At 36.5% G+C, this 21,895-nt stretch overlaps 3 protein-coding genes across 3 annotated transcripts in view; all 3 read right to left on the bottom strand.

Annotated features, from left to right (window-relative positions):
- Positions 1-5,918, bottom strand: part of myo1d (myosin 1D) — a 59,335-nt gene extending 53,417 nt beyond the window's left edge. The window contains exon 1 of the mRNA XM_060858732.1: positions 5,405-5,918. Within this exon, the coding sequence (XP_060714715.1) occupies positions 5,405-5,499 (95 nt within the window). The 5' untranslated portion in view covers positions 5,500-5,918. The remainder of the gene's footprint in view (positions 1-5,404) is intronic.
- An 893-nt stretch (positions 5,919-6,811) lies between these two features.
- On the bottom strand, positions 6,812-10,340 carry LOC132859601 (uncharacterized). The gene is made up of 8 exons (XM_060890375.1): positions 10,201-10,340; positions 9,826-9,900; positions 9,569-9,634; positions 9,416-9,478; positions 9,246-9,315; positions 7,690-8,103; positions 7,483-7,578; positions 6,812-7,338 (listed from the first exon to the last, which is right to left on the bottom strand). Exons 2-8 carry the CDS (start codon positions 9,898-9,900, stop codon positions 6,935-6,937), a joined length of 1,188 nt encoding a protein of 395 aa, XP_060746358.1. The 5' UTR covers positions 10,201-10,340; the 3' UTR covers positions 6,812-6,934.
- Positions 10,341-14,362: 4,022 nt separating this feature from the next.
- On the bottom strand, positions 14,363-21,260 carry pdk2a (pyruvate dehydrogenase kinase 2a). Its single transcript, XM_060858725.1, has 11 exons — positions 21,019-21,260; positions 20,185-20,326; positions 19,581-19,652; positions 19,301-19,485; positions 18,107-18,196; positions 17,943-18,020; positions 17,584-17,660; positions 17,391-17,489; positions 16,700-16,807; positions 16,357-16,470; positions 14,363-15,731 (listed from the first exon to the last, which is right to left on the bottom strand). The coding sequence occupies exons 1-11, from the start codon at positions 21,134-21,136 to the stop codon at positions 15,588-15,590; spliced, it is 1,227 nt and encodes a 408-aa protein (XP_060714708.1). The 5' UTR covers positions 21,137-21,260; the 3' UTR covers positions 14,363-15,587.
- Between the last annotated feature and the right edge of the window lie 635 nt (positions 21,261-21,895).

Below are 21,895 nucleotides of genomic sequence, written 5' to 3'. Positions count from 1 at the left end.
TGTGACACATAACTACTGAAATTATAGCAGTAAAAATATAACCCATGACTAGTCTTTCAAGAACCTAATTCTCATCTGGTATTTTAAGCAGCTTCACAGAATAATCTTTCATTTGACCTTAGACAACTCTTTTTCTTGGCCTTTGAAAGTGATCCCAGTACCAGCCTCCTACACCCATTTTCTGCCACCAGCCCTGTTTCTCTGACGCATCTGGGAGTCGCATTAGCAGCACTTCTGCCAGCGTAACACCCACTTAGCACTAAACAGCAGCTCTCTCCCTACTGACAGCTAAAGCAGAAAAATACTCCCACCACTGACCAACACAGACAAATCAATCTCATTGGCCTGATGAGTCTTATGCCTTCCTGCACATCTAGACAGACAAACTCCTGTCTTGGCCTTCCGACATGTCTCCATTTCCAACACACTCCGGTAGAGAAATCGCAAAGGAGCAGTTGCTGGGTAAAAAAAATAAAAAAATAGAGGATGAGCAAAGAGAAGAGAAAAGGAGGTCGTCCTTTGGGTGCAAACTACTGTTTAAAGGACTGTAATATAAGTACACAATTGTATTGATGGTGTAATCCACAGAGATTAGAATCAAAGCTTTACTTTATCGATAGTTCAGAAATTTTAGCCTGATGTAATTGAGCCAACTATTTGAAATGTGTTATGTTGGCCACAGATCAGAGCTACTTTTGTTCTGTCTGCCTGACAATGAAGGGAAAAGGGGCAGGTTTCAGGGATCTGGTTTCAGAAATGGGTAATAAAATGACTCAAGTGAATCTGGTGGTAAGGCTTGGCCACACACCACCTTCATTATAATACACTGACTTGATCCTGACCTGATGTCAGAGAGAAAAAAGTGCTGATGGGACAACAGCCAAAGTAAGAGTGTGTGTGTGTGTGTGTGTGTGTGTGTGTGTGTGTGTGTGTGTGTGTGTGTGTGTGTGTGTGTGTGTGTGTGTGTGATGAGGCCATGAAGCAAACACAGACATTACTCAGCATGTTATTTCAGGGGAGCTCCAGGATTTTGTCATAGTAAAATAAAACTAGGAGACTTTAAAACTTTAAAGGAGAGTAAAATGGAGAAGGAGTAAAAAAAACCTCATTTACTCATCCTGTACTGTAAATAAACAGCTAGGGGTAGAGAATCATAGAGTAAAGCATAAAGTTATCCATAACCTTGAGTCAGGTCCTGAATGAGTTTACTTAAACATGGCTGTGAACCAAAATTTCACTAATTTGTAAGAGATCAGGATCAACAGGTAAACAGACAGCCACTCCAGAATGATGTAAACCTTTCCACATTAGCAACATGCCACTATGGCACATACTACTTCTCCTGCTGAATGAACCAAATTAAAAGGTTCACTTCTCAACATATAGTCAGTTTGACCACAAGACCTTAATATCTAGTTCAAGTAACATGGGGGAATAAAGGACTAGAAAAGAATAGCCATAAACTCAGACAGTCAGTGGTATACGAATATATTCTCTAAAAAAGGAACTGCTCAGACATTTATTATTTTCTTTTAGAACACAATTTTAAAATATATATTTCATTATTTTACAACAATCAGGTGGCAGGATAAGCACATTCTGGTCCTCTGGAACAACTGAGAACCCAAGGGAAAAAAAACAGATACAAAGGGAGTGACAAATCGGCTGCCACCCTAAAAATAGTGAGACTAAGAAAACAAAGAAACAAAGTATGAAAGCAAAAGCCGGAAAGTAAAGATATCACCTAAAACAAATTCTCTTACTGCCCATATGCCAAAGCTCAATGTCCACAAATGAGACATCTGTGTGTCTTATTTTGAGGGGAAAAAGGGACCAAAATGCACAGACCTGTTTATGTAAGGGCAGTAATGTGTTTCAGATTATTAGAGTTGTATGGAAATTCTTGTGGTGAGACTAACCCTTTTCTTTGCCTGAGAGTGAGAGAAAGGGGCCTGGTTTTCAAAAAAAAAAATAAAAATCTCTCTTTAATCCAGCCTTTCATATAAAGAGAAATATTTTCACCATTACAGCGTAGCTGTTTTGCTTTTTTTAACTGTAGAGTGTAGGAACTGGTTACAGTGAAATACCAAAGAGTTACACATGGGAAAGTGATGGGAAAGAGAGGGAAAGTAAGGGGCAGAGTAATCAAAACCACACAAGTGTTGGTGCTAATATCTGTAGTACAACTGAAGCCAAAAAAAAGCTTTTATAATCATCATAGCTTTTTATATGTGTTGATATTTTGTGCAAAGCAGGTAACAGAATTTCAAAGCTAATGGTACTGTAAATTCCAGTGGCCTTGTTACTATAGATCAGTAAGATTTCTTTTCTTTTTTTTTTTATAGTCGAGTTAGGACTGCACTGGACATTGTGTTCTTTATCTGTCCGTTTTTTATTAGCAGAAGGAGGAAAGAGGGAGCTATGGGAGACTTGGCCAGGGAAGAATCCCTGACTATGGGCAAGCATGCCACTGCTCCAGACTTTAGAGAACAGATTGATCTCTGGCCAAGGATTTTACTGTGGGAGAGCAAGAGGTGAATCTCCCTGTTGTTTAGCAAAGCCAATGGAAAATATTCCTTCAGTGCTGTTCTGGGATATTTTGAAAAAAAGAAAAATGTATACACATAACATTGTGTTCACTTAAACATTTATTTCCTGCCTTTTATTTGCCATACTTTGTGTCACCATTCATATTCATGCAAAAAGAAGAAGGAGAACATTTAACTTTGTGTCAAGCCTATTTCAATGCACCTGAGCTTTAAGGAGACTTTGATCCGTGCCTCTGCTCTACAGAGACGGAATCAGGTTGCCATGTGTCACAGCTGGGATCCATGCAGTAAAGAGTCTGCTGTTAAGGTAGCAAGTGACTGGTTACACCCCTGAAATGGGAGAGGCATATTGCTTATTTGTCCTTTGGTTTCATAGATACATAGAAGTGATATTTAACAACCAGCTGATCAGGTTCTAGTGCCATTCCTGTCACGAAAGGGCACCACAATGACTGCTTGTGTTCATTTGATACACATTGAGATTCAACCTTTTGCTGCCTCAGACACCACATTCTCCATTAGTTATGGACAAAGGACTTTCAACAAGGATCAAGCACACAGGAACCAGATCAGATTACAGACCAAAGTTTTCTTTTTTCCAAGTGTGCTATACCGACGAGTTTCCTGTCCCGTTGTAAGCTACATGTGTGAGGGTGCAGAGCCAACAAGTATCTGTTAAATGCTAATCTTTAAATAATAGCCATCAGGGTTTATTGACAAAAAAGCCAAAATGCACTAGATTTTCCAATATCAGAATTTCCAAATATTGTGACGTTGTATTCTTTGGATAAAGGAATTAAACATTTCTACATTCTAATAGAAGAAGGGGAAAATGCATTTTCTACCTTTGGTCCAACAAACTATAAAAACTATTTCTTTTTTTTCTTTCTTTCCTTTTTTTAGGCTTACCTTTCTTTACAAAGAAAGTGACTCCGGATGTGTGCGAGACAGAGCGGTAGCAAGGGAAGATCTAGTGATACTCTTGACATGGCGTAGTGGTTATCAACTATTTCATCTGTATTATCAGGGGCGCTGCCGGGAAAAATTCAGAAAATGTCCCAGGCAGCCCTCAGAATTGTTTTTGGAAATGTGCAAAAGTTTCCCAAGATCCTAGAGGCAGACAAAACACTGCCATATAAAGGCAGGCTTTAAGGGCACAACTGTGCACTGCTCCAGGGTACCCAAACAACGCCTTGTTTGACATGTGGAACTTGTGTTAGCAGCCTCTAGAACAGTTAAAATATTAAATACCATAATATACTGTACTTTGTTCAGCTTACACATCCCACTTTGTGGAGTATAAGTGGTCTCTGGCAGCTGAGTGGGGAATTCAGTTATATATGTTAAACTCCCCAAGGAGGAGGGTCTCTCTCCCTCATAAAATACCCCCTTCCTTAATCCTAAGAAAAGGCTTTAAGCCCAACCTTTATATAATTTGTCTCTTGTTTTTTATAGAAAGGCTGCTATTTAACATCTGACTTATCTTTCTAAACACAGCTAATAGAATATCTGTGACGAAGGATTAAAAGTATCGTATATAATGTTTTCTCCTCAGCAATTTGTACAGCCTCACAGTCTTAAATAAAAATCAAGATTTAAAGGCGTTCTGTAAATTTTATAACTCAAATTATTAAAGTGCACCTTCATCAATTTTGTGGCATGCCCTGTTGCATCTGTTGTACATGAAGCTTGAGGATCCAGACACACAGATATGGTCACACCCTCTGCAAATAATAAAGTGCACATGCCATCTCCGTCTTACCGAAAATCAAACACACTCAGGCCAGGACTTTCAGTGGCTAGAAGAACAAGTCCTGCTCTCACTGCAATGAAACTTTATAATTGGTTCACAAACAAACACTACATAAAATGATGCCATGATATATATTACAGTCAATAATCTCTTAAATATCATCAGCATCTTCCATTGAGTTACAATGTAGAAAGACTAACATGTACACGTTGTACACGTCATTGTCGGTGTCATGTTTAGGATAAAACTGCTGATCTTGCATTGTAGTTATTGTGAGGTTAAGAGAGAGATGGAAGATGGGAGGAAGATTTCCATGATTCACGCCCTCCGACCAAACGCTGCACCCAGCCTGAACAGGTGCAGTCTGTGGTTAATGTAATCACTGAGCACAATGACAAATATGTTTAGGAAAGACGGCAGTAAAAATCATTGTCATTTTGTCTGTGCATGATGGGTAAATTTACTATGTATAACCCAGTGCCTTAAATACAGACTTTTGGGTTTACAGAAGTGGTTACAGAACACAAACGCAGTGGAATTGAAGTTGGACCTTCTATTAATAGTCTGGATAAACTTGAGGTTTTTTTTTACTTTCCTATAGACTGATCACTGCTACCAAAGATCTGGAACAATCAATCCACAATCTTATACTGTATATTCTTAAAACACAGAACAGTGTATGATTTGTGTCTTGAAAACTTACACAGACATTCTTTACATTCACATACATTCACATTATTCTTTGTGAAAGTGTTTAATAGTAACCCAAAGTCATATAAATATCTATACTAGGCTGAAACTATATTTATTTGTAAGGCATGTATAAAGAAATATTGCAGATAAGTGAAGCAGTAACTTAGAAACACAAGCAGCAACTACAGTGAACAAACTGAGGAGCAGTCTGACAGAATGATAGCAGGAAACCAATGCGTTATCAGAGAGAGAATGAGAATGACATAACTAAAACAGGGTGAAAACCGGTTTCCAACATGAAACATAATCTCCATCCTTTGTGTTTGAAAGATAAACATTGGCTGTGGAGATAAGGAATGTCACCGACAGTGTGTAGCCCAGTGAAGGTGAACGACCTGCTTTTACTTACCTGAGTTTAAGGTTGGCCAGAAACTCTTCCAAAGACACATTGTCCAGAAGAACAAAATCCGCCTTTCCAAACTCCAAACTTTCGTGCTCGGCCATAATGCGCTTTTATTTATTTTTTTGCTTTTTATAAAAACAAACAAAGAAAAACACCACGACAACTCTTCACCAATAAACTTTAGCCAAAACAGTAGAGCAGTTGAACGCAGCACAGTGCGCACCGCTTAGGAAAGTGATAAGGCGAAGGCTTAGAACTTATAATGCATTATCCGTTAGCAATCCTATAACTCAAATTTATTTACTTTTTATACGGGTTTTTAAAATGAAAAGTAGAAAATAAACGGATCTGATTATTTCCTGGTTCCTGAATTCCAGCGTAAAGCCCGGTTTGTCCTTTAGATCATTTTGCGCAACTTGTTGCCTGAGTGTTGTGTTTGTGTTGTCCAGGTTAAGGCGAATACAGCTCCATGCCTCTGAGTGTGTGTGAAATTCCCCCAGCTCCTCTGACACACACACACACACACACTAAGAGCTGCTCCTCCTCTTCAAGGGCCAGACCTAAACCTCGCTGTGCGTCTGTGTGCACGCGTGCGCGCGTCTGCGTGTGTGTGTGTGTGTGTGTGTGTGTGAGAGTGCGTGTGCGTGTGTAGAGCTCACAGAACTCCACACAGAACTGGCTGTGGCACTGGTTTCAGAGACTAATCATTAAAATTAACATAGAATAAATCACAGGATTTTAACCGTCATTCATGCCTAGTGTATTTGGTTGAAATACATAGTATTTCTAGCTGGAATTCAAAATCTGATAGGGATGTTCAAGGGAGGAATCCACCTGGTAGGGTTTGGTATTACCTGAATCTATTTATCACACCTTCAATAACCACACAAGATACAAGAGCATTACTAAATTTATTACAGGTTCCCTGACATGTGTGTTAAAGTACCTGTGTTTAAGGGGCCATTTTGTGTGTTCAAACTATTAAACACAGAAGTTACTTTACTGCCCCACCATGTTCATAACAAGGAATCACAATGAAACATGGCAAACCAGTTAACTACACAGAAGATTTGGCCTATTGGTTAAGAAAAAAAGGAGAGCAAAATGCAAGAATGAATTGTTCAGCTGTGATTGACACATCATCAGAAATCAAATGAATTAGTTTTAGTCTAAACAATGAATTAATGAAACATAGGCAGGGACAAAAGTAAACCAAAGCAAAACAATGAAGCATGAAAATATTCAAAGATGCAAGTGTTTTTTTTTCTTTGTTGTTTTTTTACACACACACACACACACACACACACACACACACACACACACACACACACACACACACACATATATATATATATATATATATATATATATATATATATATATATATATATATATAAAACAATAATTCCCAATTTAAATTCTATGTCCCACCTGACCACTCTATATTATGATAGCTTACATGACATACTGTAGAAAAAGCTCAACAATCTTGTTATAAAAATTAAAGATGACAATATGGTAGCTAAATGTCTCCCTTTATCTTTGTACAAAAAGCAGTGACCCCCCAAATACAATGCTGTTGAAAGCAGAGTCGGCCCAGGACTTGCCACAGCTCTGGGTCACATACACTAAAGCACCTTTGCGCAGTGTGGTCATGTACGTTGAAAGATTTCCTACTGTGTTTGAGACACCGACATGAGTGTGAGACACAGCAGCCCAGTAGCCATTCACAACAAGCCATAGGTTGGTTATAAGCCCACTACTGTCAGCCTGAGAGGAGAAGAAGAACTGATATACACCTGTGACTGGAGCTGTGAACACACCCGTGCGACTGCTGTAGGCCCCTCCAACATTCACATACACCTTCCTGTACTGGATTCGGTTCACTTTGCCAGACAGTGAGCCAGGGTAGGCAGCAAAGAAATGCACATTAGCTTTCACTGAAAGAAAGTTCAAAATTTTGCAATGATGGTACGATCTGTTTCTAAAAAATTAAGTTTGTCTCTAATTGTCTTGAATTTGGTTGTTAGAATTAAATGATATTTAATGTGGAGATATAAAAGTGGACAAAAATGTATACTTGCCTCTTCTCTTTGATTTCTTACAAAACCACTTGATCTTGTCTTTGCTGGTGCAAATTTCATATTTCTTACATTTCCCACAGATAAGAGTGTTGACATCTGAAATAGTTTACACAAAAATGTTTGAGTAATCATTAAAGGCAACAGAATAATTCATGAAATTCTGCAATGTTTAATAATATATAATAATAACATATTTTTTGCTTTGACCTGCACAGTAGGCCAGATGACAGGCCGGCGGCTTGACAAACTTGTAGACGTAGTAATTGCCCTGACATGCTTTTACTTGGATGGGAGGGGATTTGAAGGCGCAGCAGTTACCGTTCCAGTTGCCGCAAACTTTGCGTGTCACAATTCCGTCACGTTTGCGTGGGTGGCCACCTGATAACCACAGTGGGGAATGCGTTCCACAGCTTTCGGTCTTCACACACAGCTCAGGCATTTGGATGCTTCTTCCTCTGTAGAACAGACGATACCAGCCATTCCACTGCGTATTGCGATCGCAGGCCACGTTCTTGGTGCTGTAGTTGGTGGCTCTCCAGTTTTGGTTGAGTGAACTGTATTTCTTACATGGATCGAATCCTTCATCAGTGTCATCCTCCTCCTCCAGTGTAGAGGTACTACCTGGGCAAGACAGCAGAGTAGAAAACCATCAGATAATTTTCACATATTCATGTCCTTTTTTTTTCTTCTTTTATGTTTCCATCTCAGGTTATGTTTACTAGAAATCTAGGCACTGACAATAAAATGGGCTGATTAAAAATATACTGACCTGCGATCAAAATAACACCAAAACAAAGACTGCTTGGGAAGCGGAGCTGGGACTTCAACTTAATGACAAGTGGTGGTAAGTGGTTTATGTAATGTCTCCTCATGTGTTCGGCTCACACTTATGCAGTTTAAGACCATTTGTATGGTGCAGTTTTCTAAATAAAGACTGTCTCGAATTTACCCAGATGTTGAGGACAAATGTGACAGATGTTCTGACCACAGTGTCACCTGAGCTACGTGTTTTTCTTCTATCCATAACTATATAATTTTTAGTCAAGTTATTTCAAAACAGTGTGCACTATACTGGGGATCATTTGAAACCCTGTCCATTGATTGCATATCTTTGGACTGTCCCTGTCTATATCTTTGGACTTCCAGATGTGGCATCACAGTTAAACTCAAAAAGAGGTTTTAAGTTTAACATGATTATTGGCCAGACATCACCTTCTCCTGCAGTGTAAGTCCTCTGTCCCACCTTCGCACTCACAGTGGCTAAAAGATATAGCGCTTTTGTCTTAAGCTTGAGAAGATTAAATATACAATAAGTGGTAGTGGAAAACAGTTTCTTTCAGAAATGGCAACCATTTCTTACATATTTCATGGGCCTTCATATATATATATATATATATATATATATATATATATATATATATATATATATATATATATATATATATATATAAAACGGCAGAACCTGAAGGCCTCTATATATAGTTGTATAACTCCACAGGATTGTGAGTTTGTTATATTTGTCAGCTAAAACGGGCCAGGACCCACAGTGGGAGGATTTATTTTATTTTATTTTATTTTATTTTATTTTATTTTATTTCATTTTATTTCATTTTATTTTGTTCCTTTTTCATGTAAAATAAAATTGGATTCTGTAATGTTAATTAATCATTATGTGATTGATATATTCTACTGATAAAAAGACTGCATTAAAAAGAAAAAACAAATAATAAATAATAAATAAATAAATATAGATACACACTGACCTTTTCCCAGTGAAGTAACATTCACCTCCTTCTCAGCTTGTGGTTGTATTTCTGTACAATGACTCACTGCCTACACAAGTAGGTATATACTTGAACTGAAATCCATCATATTTTAACAGTATGTTTACATTTATTCCCTAAAATATAGTTGAATTTTAAACTGCTTTTACCTGCATCATGTCTTCTTGTTTCTGTTTCATTAAATTTTGATCATTTCGCAGTCCTTCTACTTCCTGAAAGATTCAGAGGATTTTATTTTACAGTCTACAATAAGATAATTTTATGTGTTCATTTCCAGAAATCATTATCTGATTCTTCTCTACCTTATATATAAAAGTAAGTTGTTCACGAAGAGCCTGGTCTTCATTTCTCTGCATTTTCAGTGCACACTAAAACACAAGGTTTAAAGATTAAATATAAATTATTAATTTAAGCTAATAATTATTAGATTAAGTCTGAATAATACAACAGAGCAATGTACAAAAATTATTTTGCCATATTTGCTATACAAAATATTTTATAATTAGAATGTAAAATCTTTATTGCATAAAAAGTTTAATTATGTTTTATTCATGCTTACAGATCCTTCAGTTTGCTTTGCATTGGTTGCACAGACCAACAGCACTGACAGCAGCTGAATGCTTGAGACACCCATCTATACAGAACATTTTTAAATAAGTAACAGTTATATCACTATAAAACACTTTTAAAACAATATAAACAAAACACACAAACAGTGTTAAAAAGTGATAGATAGATAGATAGATAGATAGATAGATAGATAGATAGATAGATTATTATGTTGAATATTGGTTATTGAAATAATTAAAAAAAGATATAAAATATAATTATTATAATTATTATTGTTATTATTATTACAATAATTATTATTGTTATTAACAATTTTATTGTTATTATTATTATTATTATTATTAGGAGACAATTGTTTTGTTACCTTGGTTCACTGACAGTGTAGGACGGATCACTGACAATGGTCACTGTAAAGGCTGCTGGTTTTATATACCACACCAGAGAAATGCAAGCTGCAGCAGGCTTTAAAAAGGAAGTTAGGCTTTCACGTCTCTGGTCTTACACTTCACATGGAATCTGCTTACATGCACATGAAAATCTTATTTAGTCAGATACTGTTGAGTCCAGCAAAAAAAAAAAAAAAAAAAAGACAAATAAATAAACATATTATGATGGGTCTGTGTTATATAAATTGCTGCTATGGTAAATTTTATCTGTAATGAGAAAACTGTGAGTTTTCATTCAGTCAAATAGAAGCTCAACCTAATAGTCATTTGATTTAAACAAATAAATTAATCTATTATTATTATTATTATTAATACTACTACTACTACAAATAATAATAATAATAATAATTTATTATTACATGGGGATGTGGTAGCTCAGTGGTTAAGGAGTTGGGCTACTGATCGGAAGGTCATGGGTTCGAACCCCAGGTCCACCAAGCTGAGCAAGGCCCTTAATGCTCAGTTGTAAGTCACTCTGGTTAAGGGTGTCTGCTAAATGCCGTAAATGTAATAATAATGTGGGTTTTCATTTTCATTTTTAGACCAATATTAATTAATTTATACAAATAAATTAATCAATTATTCTTGCTATAATTATATGGATAATGGTTTATTATTTGCCCATTTGAAGATATGATTTAAAAATATTAAAATGTGGTATATTCAAATAAAACAAGGGCAGTGAATTAAATACAGCGGTGTGTAAGACTTGAGATTGGAAACTAGTACATTTCATTTGTTTGTTTGTTTCATTGCTTGCCTTCTGAGCTGTTTTTAAGCCCATACGATGGTTTTCTCCAACAATACCATATAATAATATATTTCTTTGAATTAAGCTATATTATAGTATTAACACCAGTGTTAGATAATGTTTGGGCAATAATAAAATGATTCCTCAATATGTTGTATGATTTGCTTTATGATTGATTATGTTAAGATGTATGAAAGACATATTTATGAATTTAAAACCTCTCCTACCTGAAAATCCTCCATTTCATAATTCTTTATTGATTATTTTTGCTTGGTAGTATGTGAAACTTTGGTATCTTATGTACTTATTAATTGTGTACCAACATGCCTTATTAATATTAATATTGATTAATAACCTTTGTAATTACAAAGTAGATTTATAAATCAGTAGAATATACATATATAGAGCAGTTTGTCTTTGATACTACATTCCAAAAAGGGTATTGTGTTGCAGTTTTACAGCAGTTTTGCAGATTTTGCTTGTGTAAGTATCAGGCTGTAACCACAAGCACTCAGTCATTGGTTGGACCAAGTAACAGATTCTGACACTATCAGCAAAACACAGATGGGTGAGACAATAAAAATAACACCATTAATGTTCTGTTATGTAGTGTTTGACTTTCCAACTACCAACAAACATTTTGTACATAAAACTAGTACTTCCTTGTTCTTAATAGTTACCTCATACTATACAAAACAAATGATCATGTTTGACCAAACATTTCAATCTTAAAATGGCTCAGTTCAACTTTAGATGTGTCCAGAAAGCCTCACGAAGTAAAAAAAAAAGTGTGTGTATCTAAGAATTAATTGAGGAAGCATGGTTGTTTGATTAATACGTACAGGGAGATAGAGAGATGGTCATGAAGACTGCATTACCTGAACATCTAAATTATAAGAGACTGCAGTAACACAAGAAGGACACATGATGGCAATAGTGAGGTAGTTTCAAACTGGGTTTTTGCAATTGTTCTATAGAACTCGAGTATGTTTACTTAATAAGTCCAGTCCACTTACATAAATATTTAAATCGATTAAAAGAATAAATGATGTAATAATCATCATAATATAATTTAGGGAAATAAGTAAAACAGAATACAAAACATATATACAGTATTGGTATTCACTCACTCACTCACTCACTCATTTTCTACCGCTTATCTGAACTACCTCGGGTCACGGGGAGCCTGTGCCTATCTCAGGCGTCATCGGGCATCAAGGCAGGATACACCCTGGACGGAGTGCCAACCCATCGCAGGGCACACACACACTCTCATTCACTCACGCAATCACACACTACGGACAATTTTTCAGAGATGCCAATCAACCTACCATGCATGTCTTTGGACCGGGGGAGGAAACCGGAGTACCCGGAGGAAACCCCCGAGGCACAGGGGTTTCCCAAACTCCACACATACAAGGTGGAGGCGGGAATCGAACCCCCAACCCTGGAGGTGTGAGGCGAACGTGCTAACCACAAGCCACCGTGCCCCCATTATTATTATTATTATTATTATTATTATTATTATTATTATTATTATTATTATTATTATTAGTTGTCACATTGTGAAAACTGGCATATAGTAGCTGAGAGAGAGAAATTATATATTGTTCACAAGCTATAATTTAAAAATCTTGTTTGAATAACCAAAACATACTTGTTTTCTTAGACAAAAATATTACTCATGTTTCTCACTTAACATCCCATGACACCTTCCAGTGTTCCAAACATCCCATGACACCTTCCAAAAAAAAACAAAGGTCAGTAAATAAGTCAGTAAATGTGAGCAGGCAATAATAATGTGACAGAGAGAACATGCGTATGAGAGAATCTTTAACAGTCCGCCTGAGCACAGTAAACAGAGATATGCAAGGCATTTCACACAGAGAGAACACGGCCTATGACAAACAGATTAGAGGTGGCTGCAGGGAGCACACGTCTAACACCTCTGCACTTTCCACTGCACACTCCACTGTTTATGGTGAAGAGCTGTTCTTTTCCCCTGAAGATTTCCAGAAACTGGCTGCAATTCTCTTCTGTTCTTGCACATCTCTGCCATTTTCACACCATCCTGTTCTTGAAAAATAGGAACACACAAGGCCCTCTTCTGGAAAAAATATTATAGAGTTGCATGTGTCCTATGCCATTTCATATCAGTGTTGATAATTTGCAACAAAATCCATTGACACAAATTCACACTAGCAGAAAAAAAAAGAAAAGAAAAAAGAAATGAATTATATTAGTGCATATTAGTATTGTATTATCGCTTTACTGTATATTCAAGGTTCAGGTCTTCTCAGTAAACCAGCCACATGCAGAACAGCAGTAGTGATATATTGCACTGTGTACCATGTACTGTAAAGTGAGATGACTGTGTGCTTTTAAAATAGCTCTCAGGTTTACTCATGCTCTGAGAGGAGTCTGTCCTAATCAATACATGTTATTCTGACTGTTAGATTTATCCTGCCATGCAACATTTCTATTGTAATAGGAGTTGTTTCTTTAGGATGATAGAATAAAGTCCAGGTCACTGAATCATTTGATGAGAATGAAAAATGATGTGAATCACACACTAACTTATGGCCTTCACAGTCATTGCTACTAATATATTCTCATCTCAATCCTGAATACCTATATAGGATTTTGCTCTAAATAGTGACGATCCAGTGCAGTTTCAGAGATTTTCAAAAGCATGTAGAATCTCATTTCTAGTCATTTTGATCACCGTGTTGAGCAAATTTGTCATAAAACTTACTTTTGGCTTTGAAAGCATGTTGATGTCCAATTATTTGTGCCTTTATATATGAAGTCCTTCCAGTCTTATGTGACTTATATGACTTATGTTGACTTATAAACATGTTAACAGAGGACAAAAAACAAGAGTAAAAGAAAAAATGTCGTGGAAATTGGCCTTCAGAATAACCGGCTAACACTAAGAGGTTAAATTCATAATAAGAAATAATAACAGAATTTCAGATAACTTCACCTCACTGAAGCCTGCTGCTTTTCTTTTTATCTATTCTGAGGCCTAATCTGTGTTTATATTCCATTTAGTCACTCCAGAACAAGTCAGCATGTATCCTCTCTGTCCAGCTGTAACCTTTCATAGGAAGTTGTTTACTGCACAAGTATGTAACCTTTGACTGAGTGGGCAAAAGGCCAGCATGTAGATGCTATTATGGTTTTTTCTTAAAGAATTGTTCTGATACTAAAGCCTCACTTTATAAAGTTCACCCCATAGCCCGCTGGCAACATGCTCACTAGGATCAGATAACATGGTTTATGACACTGAAGCAAAAATAATTAAAGAAATGGAAAGGGACATGTAATGCAGGGATATGCAATGAAATGTCATGTTTATTTCCATTATATTTACATACATTATGCATACAATGGAAAATAGATTTTATCATAAAAATATAACACATTCAGACATGAAGTTAATAGGCTCATATAAAAGGTAAGCAAACATGATAGAAATAACAAAGAATACTTAAGGGCTGCATGGTTCAAGTTCAGAACGGCTGGTTTGTTTAATACAGTAAAGACACTTCCAAAAGTTGAGGCACAGAAAATGTTCAAAATTGGAAGAATATCTTTTTGTAAACTGGCCATACATACAACAATTAAGAATACAATATATCAGTGTAATATGTAAGCGAGAATACATATTGATTGAACTCAATAGCAAAGAGACAATGGTTGTGAAAATTTTAAAACAGAAATGTTCAAAACCTTAGTTATGGAATCAACCATTGCATTACACTCCTATGTCCGTTAGTCAGATTTCTCAGTAAACACTGTTGCATCAGTGTTTTTTTCTTCCTGATTTTGTAATGTAATCATGTCACATCACTGAGATGATTCATGAACCCATAGGTTTTCAATTCTGGTCTCTAAATATGGTCCACTTTTCTTCATCATCTGTGATATGGAAGATGGATGTTCTACGAAATACTCCCTGTCACGACTGCATTAACCTCAGATGATAATATGTTATAACTCAACACTGAGATCTGCTTATGTACTCTTCTACAAATTCGCTGTATTATTCTTATTCGACTTCCAACAACAACAACTCACTTTGGCCCTTTCTCTCATGGCACCAATGAAGTTGCTATGCTCCTGCCTGATCCTACACACTGACTCCACCATCTGCCCTGGAAGATCGTGCTGCCCTCCACCTACACACTAACAACTTTCCAGCTCAGGCTCTCCTACACTGTGATACTCCACCTTTACTAAGAGAACGCTGTAATCTTTGACCGTTTTTGGCTTTGTTATGATACTCAACTCACGCATGCTTGGTCTACAAGTAACACTGTGGAAAAAAGATTTTTGCAAACCACAAAAACTAATCATGGGTTGATTATGGTGCAGATGTAAAGCCATTACATGCATTAACTAGTAAAACGATAGACACCATAAGGCTGAAGTGTTGAGTATCTGGCTTCAAGCAGACGCCATATTGCTCTCTCTGGTCCCCATGTGAGAACTCTAATGCAAGGACTGTCTTTACTTGGAGCCAGGAGACTCCAGACAAGCAGAAGGTCTTCATTTGGCCAGCCGGAATACTGCCAGGTCCAGCGGCTCTCTGCTTGGCACACACCAGTCATCTGCTCCCTGGCTTACTTTGTAGTTCCGCAGAGCTGTCTTGTTATACACCGGAAGCCTTTCCACAGAGTCAGTGGATAAAGCCTGAAGGGGACAAAAAAAACCCCCACCATATTATTGATACATGCAGGTTTCAGCCGTATTTGGATTGGTTTTACATGGGGAGGTAGGATAGTGTCATTATTACTTTTCAACTAAAACCAAGTTTTTGACTTTCTAATGCTGAAAATAATACAGAGAACATTCAAAAGGCATGCTGAGAAATGGGATTTTTCTTGCAGAGGTAGTGTTTTTTGTTTTGGAAAACTTCTTCAACTGGTGAAAATCAAGCAAAGGATTCTTCTTTAAACTACTACCAATCAAGATGTATACCTAAATGCTTTCTGTGACCGATGTACTCATGTTTGACACACATGATTCGAAGATGTGCAGTCACATGATGCGTCTCGGCCCAAATCCTCGGAAAATTAGCAGTTTTAAAAATTGCTTGCTTTACTGAAATCTACAAAGTTCACTTGATTTTTCCTTAATTTCTCAAATATTGCAAAATCCTGGAAGGACCACTAAGATGAGATTTAGAGGTTAGAAAAACCAAAGGATTAAGGTTGATTCATAGAAGATATCAAATTAAAAACAAGTTGTTCTAACTGCTGGTCATCTAGCCATGGACCAATATTTTTTTATTTTAGATTAACAGAATGACACGTACCCTCAGGTGAATAACAGCATCAGTGCCATAACCCTCCATAGAGTACAGCTGGAGGTCTCCCTGGAAATACTTTGCATAGAGGCGAGTGATTGGCAGCCCATAGCCAAAGCCAGCCTGTTGACAAAGCAAGAGCAGCATTCAGTGCCATATACCATGCACTAATTCACTACATGCTGTAAATAACAGAGCTAACAGAGTGCTGATGGGTGATATAAATGTCAGTGAGTACACATATTTCACTCCCTGTTAACCATAGCCTGTCTGTTAAGGTTTTGAAACACTGTGAAACTTTCTTTGTGTCAGGAACTCAGAAATAAAAACTGTAAAGAGGATACTGTCTCACCAGAGGAGTTCTATGCTGGCCAATCTGAGGAGTCGGGGCTGTTGAATACATGTAACTGAAAAGATTCTCCATCTTCCTGAACGGGACTCCACCACCCCTGTCAGACATCTACAGACATACAGAGAAAGTGACAAGGAAATATAAAGTGTCAACACAAAAATAATATCAAGGAACAGATAATATCAAGATAGACACATAACAGACACTATATATAAACAAGAGAAAAAGGCCACTAATGTAAGATGTTCAGCAATTCAGTTGCTTTAAACAACATACATTGTCACAACGCAACTTTACAGAAATCCAGATGCAGATTTATATTTAGCTATAAATATTTAGATATATATTTAGATATTTTATCTACAGCAACAGAGAATGAATCATGAGAGCAGAACCTCCAAACAAAAGACTGAATCAGCCAGATCAGGAGGGTGAGAGGAACCCAGCACTACAAATGTGTCAGCGTGCATCGATTCGATTGCAGTTAGTTAAGAGCCACTCAGAGCGGGCATGGGTTACTGTGCCACTAGGTTAATGGACTCTTAATTCCAAATTACACACATCTAATTGTATGTAAGAATAACAATAAGAGTTTGAGTGTATCAAAGGTAAGTATGAATTTGCAAGACCAAACCAGCTCTGAAAAGAAGCTTTAAACATTATTATTTATAATCTGTCAGAGTAGACTGACCTTGATGGAAAGGTCCTCTCCTCCAATAGCTACCATAACTTCAATAGGTGGAAGATTGGAGCCTTCTTTATGGTTTTCAATAGTTGCCCTCATAGCATTCTATGGAAAGAAAAACATCGCCATGGCAACACTGAGCCATCGTTATGCAAATGACGTAGATGCAGTGATTAGTATGAGAAGAGGTTGTGCTCACCTTGAATAACTCAAACAGCATATGGTAGAGATGAGAAGGCACGTACACTATGCTAATTTGCATGTTCATGTTGTTAGCTGCAAGACAGAAATGGAACACGTTCTAAGGATCATTATTCCTGCATGAGTTAAAGTTTACTGACAGTGTCAATATCGCCACAAACACTGCACACATCAGAGACAGTTGAGCAATTATTTATGAATCTATGAAAGTATCCAATAAGTACATAAGTCCTAATTAGCAGCACTGGCTGAGTGAACAAACATGCTGGAATTTATTGGCCTGTTATGTAACCTGTAGAGAACAATTATGTAATGGTCAGATTCTGGGTAAAAGCACATTGTAATCTCTCTACTTACTGTTCTGTTCTTGCAGCACCAGGTCTGGGGAGCTGAGGTAGTACTGGTCACAGAGCATCTTGGCACTCTCATAGGCATCTGCATGTGAAAAAGTATTGTTAAATTATTTATAATATAAAATCTATGTAATACAATATCAGGTCAGGAAAACATGTATATGTAACCTTTGATCACGTCTGCTACTTGACAGTGAGGATCAATACATCCAATGGTGTTGGGATGAACAGGATTTGTGGTACCGTCAAAAATCAGGGCTATAAACAGATAATCAGAGATCATTAGGATTTCAATTACAATTTCTTATGTAAAAGTAAAAATTAACACTTGCACATCGCACAGCATTCTACATTCTACATCATATTCTTAGTTTCATAGCCGAAGGATAAGCAAAAAATTAATGTTTGTATTGTTAAGATGAATTTAGCATTAACTCTGGGTTCATCACTCACTTGGCAAACCATTTTACCACATTAAAAGGTTTGAGGTTTAGTATCCCATTTGGTTTCAAATTTGGATACATTTTTGTGCATGTCCCCTCTAAAGTGACCCACAAGTAAATCAAACTTAAACCTAATCAGAGGAGGTCAATTAAAAAAAAAGTGACAAACAAAGTTCACTTCAGAAAGTTAAAGAACTTCAGAGTTGACATGACAGACAAGCTAATACAGCCCCTGTGGCACTAGCAGTTATTCTATAAGGCTTAAGTTGTTAAGCATAATAGAGGGGTTGTAGTAGTTAAGGCATTGGCCTACTGATCGGAAGGATGTGAGTTTAAATCCCAGATGCACCAAACTGCCACTGCTGGGCCCCTGAGCAAGGTCCTTATCCCTTAATTGCTCAGTTGTATAAAATGAGATTAAATGCTAGTTGCTCTGGGTAAAAATGCCATAATACACTATATTGTACACAAAGATGTGTAGTGCACTATATTATTAAGATACAGTATGCGTGTAATATATGTAGATTATGCATATATTTTGTCTACCCTAACCACTCCTATCAGCCAGTTCTACAGCAAGTAGCTTTAAAGAATGAAGCATAAAGTTGATTTTGATTGTTCAGCATCACAGATGCTGCTGGTATTTCACTCAGATCTGTTTTTTTAGCCAAAACATAGCATTTAAGTGATGGCATCATGTAAAGCAACCATTTTGAATGATGATATTCAGTATTGCAAATATATGGTAAAAGTATATGGTAAAAGAGCTAAAATGTGAACAAGTGACCAGAGATCTCATCAATGCTAAAATTTCCAAAATGAGAACCGAGTCCTTTTTTGAATTCAATGAAAAAGAACAATATGTGAAAACACACTGAGTGAGGTACAGTATAAGCTGCAAGAAATTTCTGTTACTTACTGTGCTGGTTGATAAGCATACGAATGGAGATTCGGCTTGTGTAGAATCGGTCTAAGAAGTACTGGATGTTCTGATTAGTGAGCGGATCTTGGCCAAAAGCTTCTTTGTACTCAATCACACCTTGAGCCATTGTAGGAACAACATCGTTATGTCTATTTCTGATATTCACCAGGGTTTCTACAAACCTGAGTTAGAACAAGGATGTAAGATTATGTAAGAAAAAGGCATTAAAATACAAGCCTTAATCACATCTTGAAAGTTTACATAATATTAAACTTACTCTCCCAAAACTCGGTGGTCTGTGGGACTTTTATCCAGGAACTCAAGAATCTCCATTAAACTCTGAACATACCTGAGATCATAAGAGATTGGTTTACCAAAGGCAGAAAAGGACAGGGTATGGATCTTGTTTGTCGTTTTAAGTTAGAGATCTATATTTTCCTCTTGTATTCTTTATTAATTATTAATTCTGAAATAATTATTAGTAGTTTCCAAACCCTTAACTTAAAGTTAAAATATAACCAGTGGAAGTAAGTGTGTGAGCTGTGGGACAAAACAGTAGTAGTGCAAAAATAAACATAAGGAAGTAGAGATGGTAAAAAAAGAACAAAGACCCTCTTGGAGGAGCTGCACAGCCCAACCCAACACTGCACACAAACTAGGACAAAGTTCACATGCATGACATCACCAAGCATAAGCCTTGTTACCCTTTTTCAAGTTCACCACAGGGGGCTGTTTACTCTATTACTTTGAAATCATGTACTATAAATAACACAAGCTGACAATATTTACTATATCAACATATTTAAAAAGCCATAGCTAAAAGCTCTGAGATCTGTCTTTTGTTATGTGGTTGTTTTCTACATTTTTGACTTATGCCTTACCAGCCATGCACCATCTGCACCGATGGAGTAGTAAGCAATCTGTCTGGGAGTAAGTTGATTTCTTTCATGATGTTGGACAGTCGCACCGGGAGCTCTTGCCTCAAGAAGACAAATGAAGTTTTTTCACACGCGTTTGTTGAACCTGCCAGTAAAAATGTGTGATAGGAAAAGAATGCTAAATAACTTTGACTCAAAAACAACTATTAACAGTAAATTGTTGCTCTCTTCTATCCAGTTGTATTAGTAAACATGGCATTGTACAGACTTGAAAATAAAATGTCAGGCAATTATCTCCAAAGCTATTTCAACAGCAGAAAAGCCAACAAAAAGCGTTATATATTATTATAGGGAAATGAACCTGCAACATTTAATGACTGTAGTTACTTATTACAAAATGCCATTGCTTGATCATTCAATAAATTATAATCAGAAACACAACCAGGCTAAGATTGAAATTTTTATTAGTCAAAATATCGAATTTCAATATCAGTAACACAAAAGATCAGCGATTCGATATATAGTACAAACCGAACCAACCGGCTAATCAACATGATGCAATCATTGCAGCAGTGAACGCGCTAAATCTGCAACGTTTTAATAAGCGCGAAATTACATCAAAGGAACACGTCAAAGCGACTACTTATAACATATACAGACATATTTATGCTGTTTATTTTGCTTAAGATCACGGTGTTTTGCTTTCTCAAGAGTATAAATGCATAGAAATCACACCATGCACGTTTCGTCCAAAATGTATACACCCCATGCAGCAATAATAATAATAATAATAATAATAATAATAATAATAATAATAATAATAATAATCATACTCACCGAAATCAAGAAATTGCTTCATAGACAGAGGAGATGGTGAAAATTTGGAGAAGTGCTCGATGTGTTTAGGGACGCTGGCCAAGGCCGAATTCTTCATAATAAACCTCACGAATCTCATCGTGAAATATTGCTTAGCCTTCTGAAATGATTAAGCAAAATTCAAGGTTCTCCTGTTTATAAGCAACGTAGCAGCACCAAGTGTCTAATATACCATAAGGCTCTCTAGGTTTCTCTGAAAAAAAGGACTAGAACCGAAAATAATCCCTCAACCAATCAGGTTTGAAGTTCATGTTCGGCTCCAACCAATCAGACATGTAGGAGGGACTTTGTGAAATAAACATTCATATTATGTATAGCTGCTGGGAGCAGTAGATAGTAAACATTGCTGCTTGGAGCTGTCATTGCCAGCTTCTCTGACGTCATATAGGACACGAGATAGCTTTATCTGCAACATGTGCTGTAATGTGACATATATGACAACTGGTCTGGTGCAAAAAAGGAAAAGCAGTTCTAACCCACTGATTAATGTTCAAACACCCTAAAAGCTGGAAAATGCAAAGAAATAATTTCACTGTGCTGAAATGTGTATGTAACAAAAATAAAAGCTTCTATTAAATTCAGCTCAGAATGTAAATAGATCCTTTACATAGAAGCCAAATTTCTGACAACATATAAATAATTTAAATTCTTAATGTTGTTTAATTATTCTTAATAGTATAATTAAAGTATAGTATACAACATACTATCTATAATGCTAATATTAAAGAGGCTGTAGAGGCATGTATTTTCATGCTATTATTATTTTATTATTATTTTATGGTTATGGTTATTTATTATTCCTTTTACTTTAACTTAAATTCATTAATAATAATAATAA

This window comes from Tachysurus vachellii, chromosome 2 (genome assembly GCF_030014155.1).
Source record: "Tachysurus vachellii isolate PV-2020 chromosome 2, HZAU_Pvac_v1, whole genome shotgun sequence".
Lineage (NCBI taxonomy): Eukaryota > Metazoa > Chordata > Actinopteri > Siluriformes > Bagridae > Tachysurus > Tachysurus vachellii.
Note: the sequence above shows the minus strand (reverse complement) of the source record. Positions and strands in the feature narration are given on the sequence as shown.

Bases quoted from the DNA above. Each gene is read 5' to 3' on its own strand.
- pdk2a (XM_060858725.1), bottom strand. From the start codon at position 21,136: ATGAGATTCGTGAGGTTTATTATGAAGAATTCGGCCTTGGCCAGCGTC. The intron at 18,197-19,300 runs GTAAGTAACAGA...ATCTGTTTATAG, and splicing joins TATGCTTATCAACCAGCACA to CCCTGATTTTTGACGGTACC. The intron at 16,808-17,390 runs GTCAGTCTACTC...GTATGTCTGTAG, and splicing joins GAGAGGACCTTTCCATCAAG to ATGTCTGACAGGGGTGGTGG.
- LOC132859601 (XM_060890375.1), bottom strand. From the start codon at position 9,900: ATGGGTGTCTCAAGCATTCAGCTGCTGTCAGTGCTGTTGGTCTGTGCA. The intron at 9,479-9,568 runs GTAGAGAAGAAT...TGAATCTTTCAG, and splicing joins AACTTACTTTTATATATAAG to GAAGTAGAAGGACTGCGAAA. The intron at 9,316-9,415 runs GTAAAAGCAGTT...CTACTTGTGTAG, and splicing joins AACAAGAAGACATGATGCAG to GCAGTGAGTCATTGTACAGA.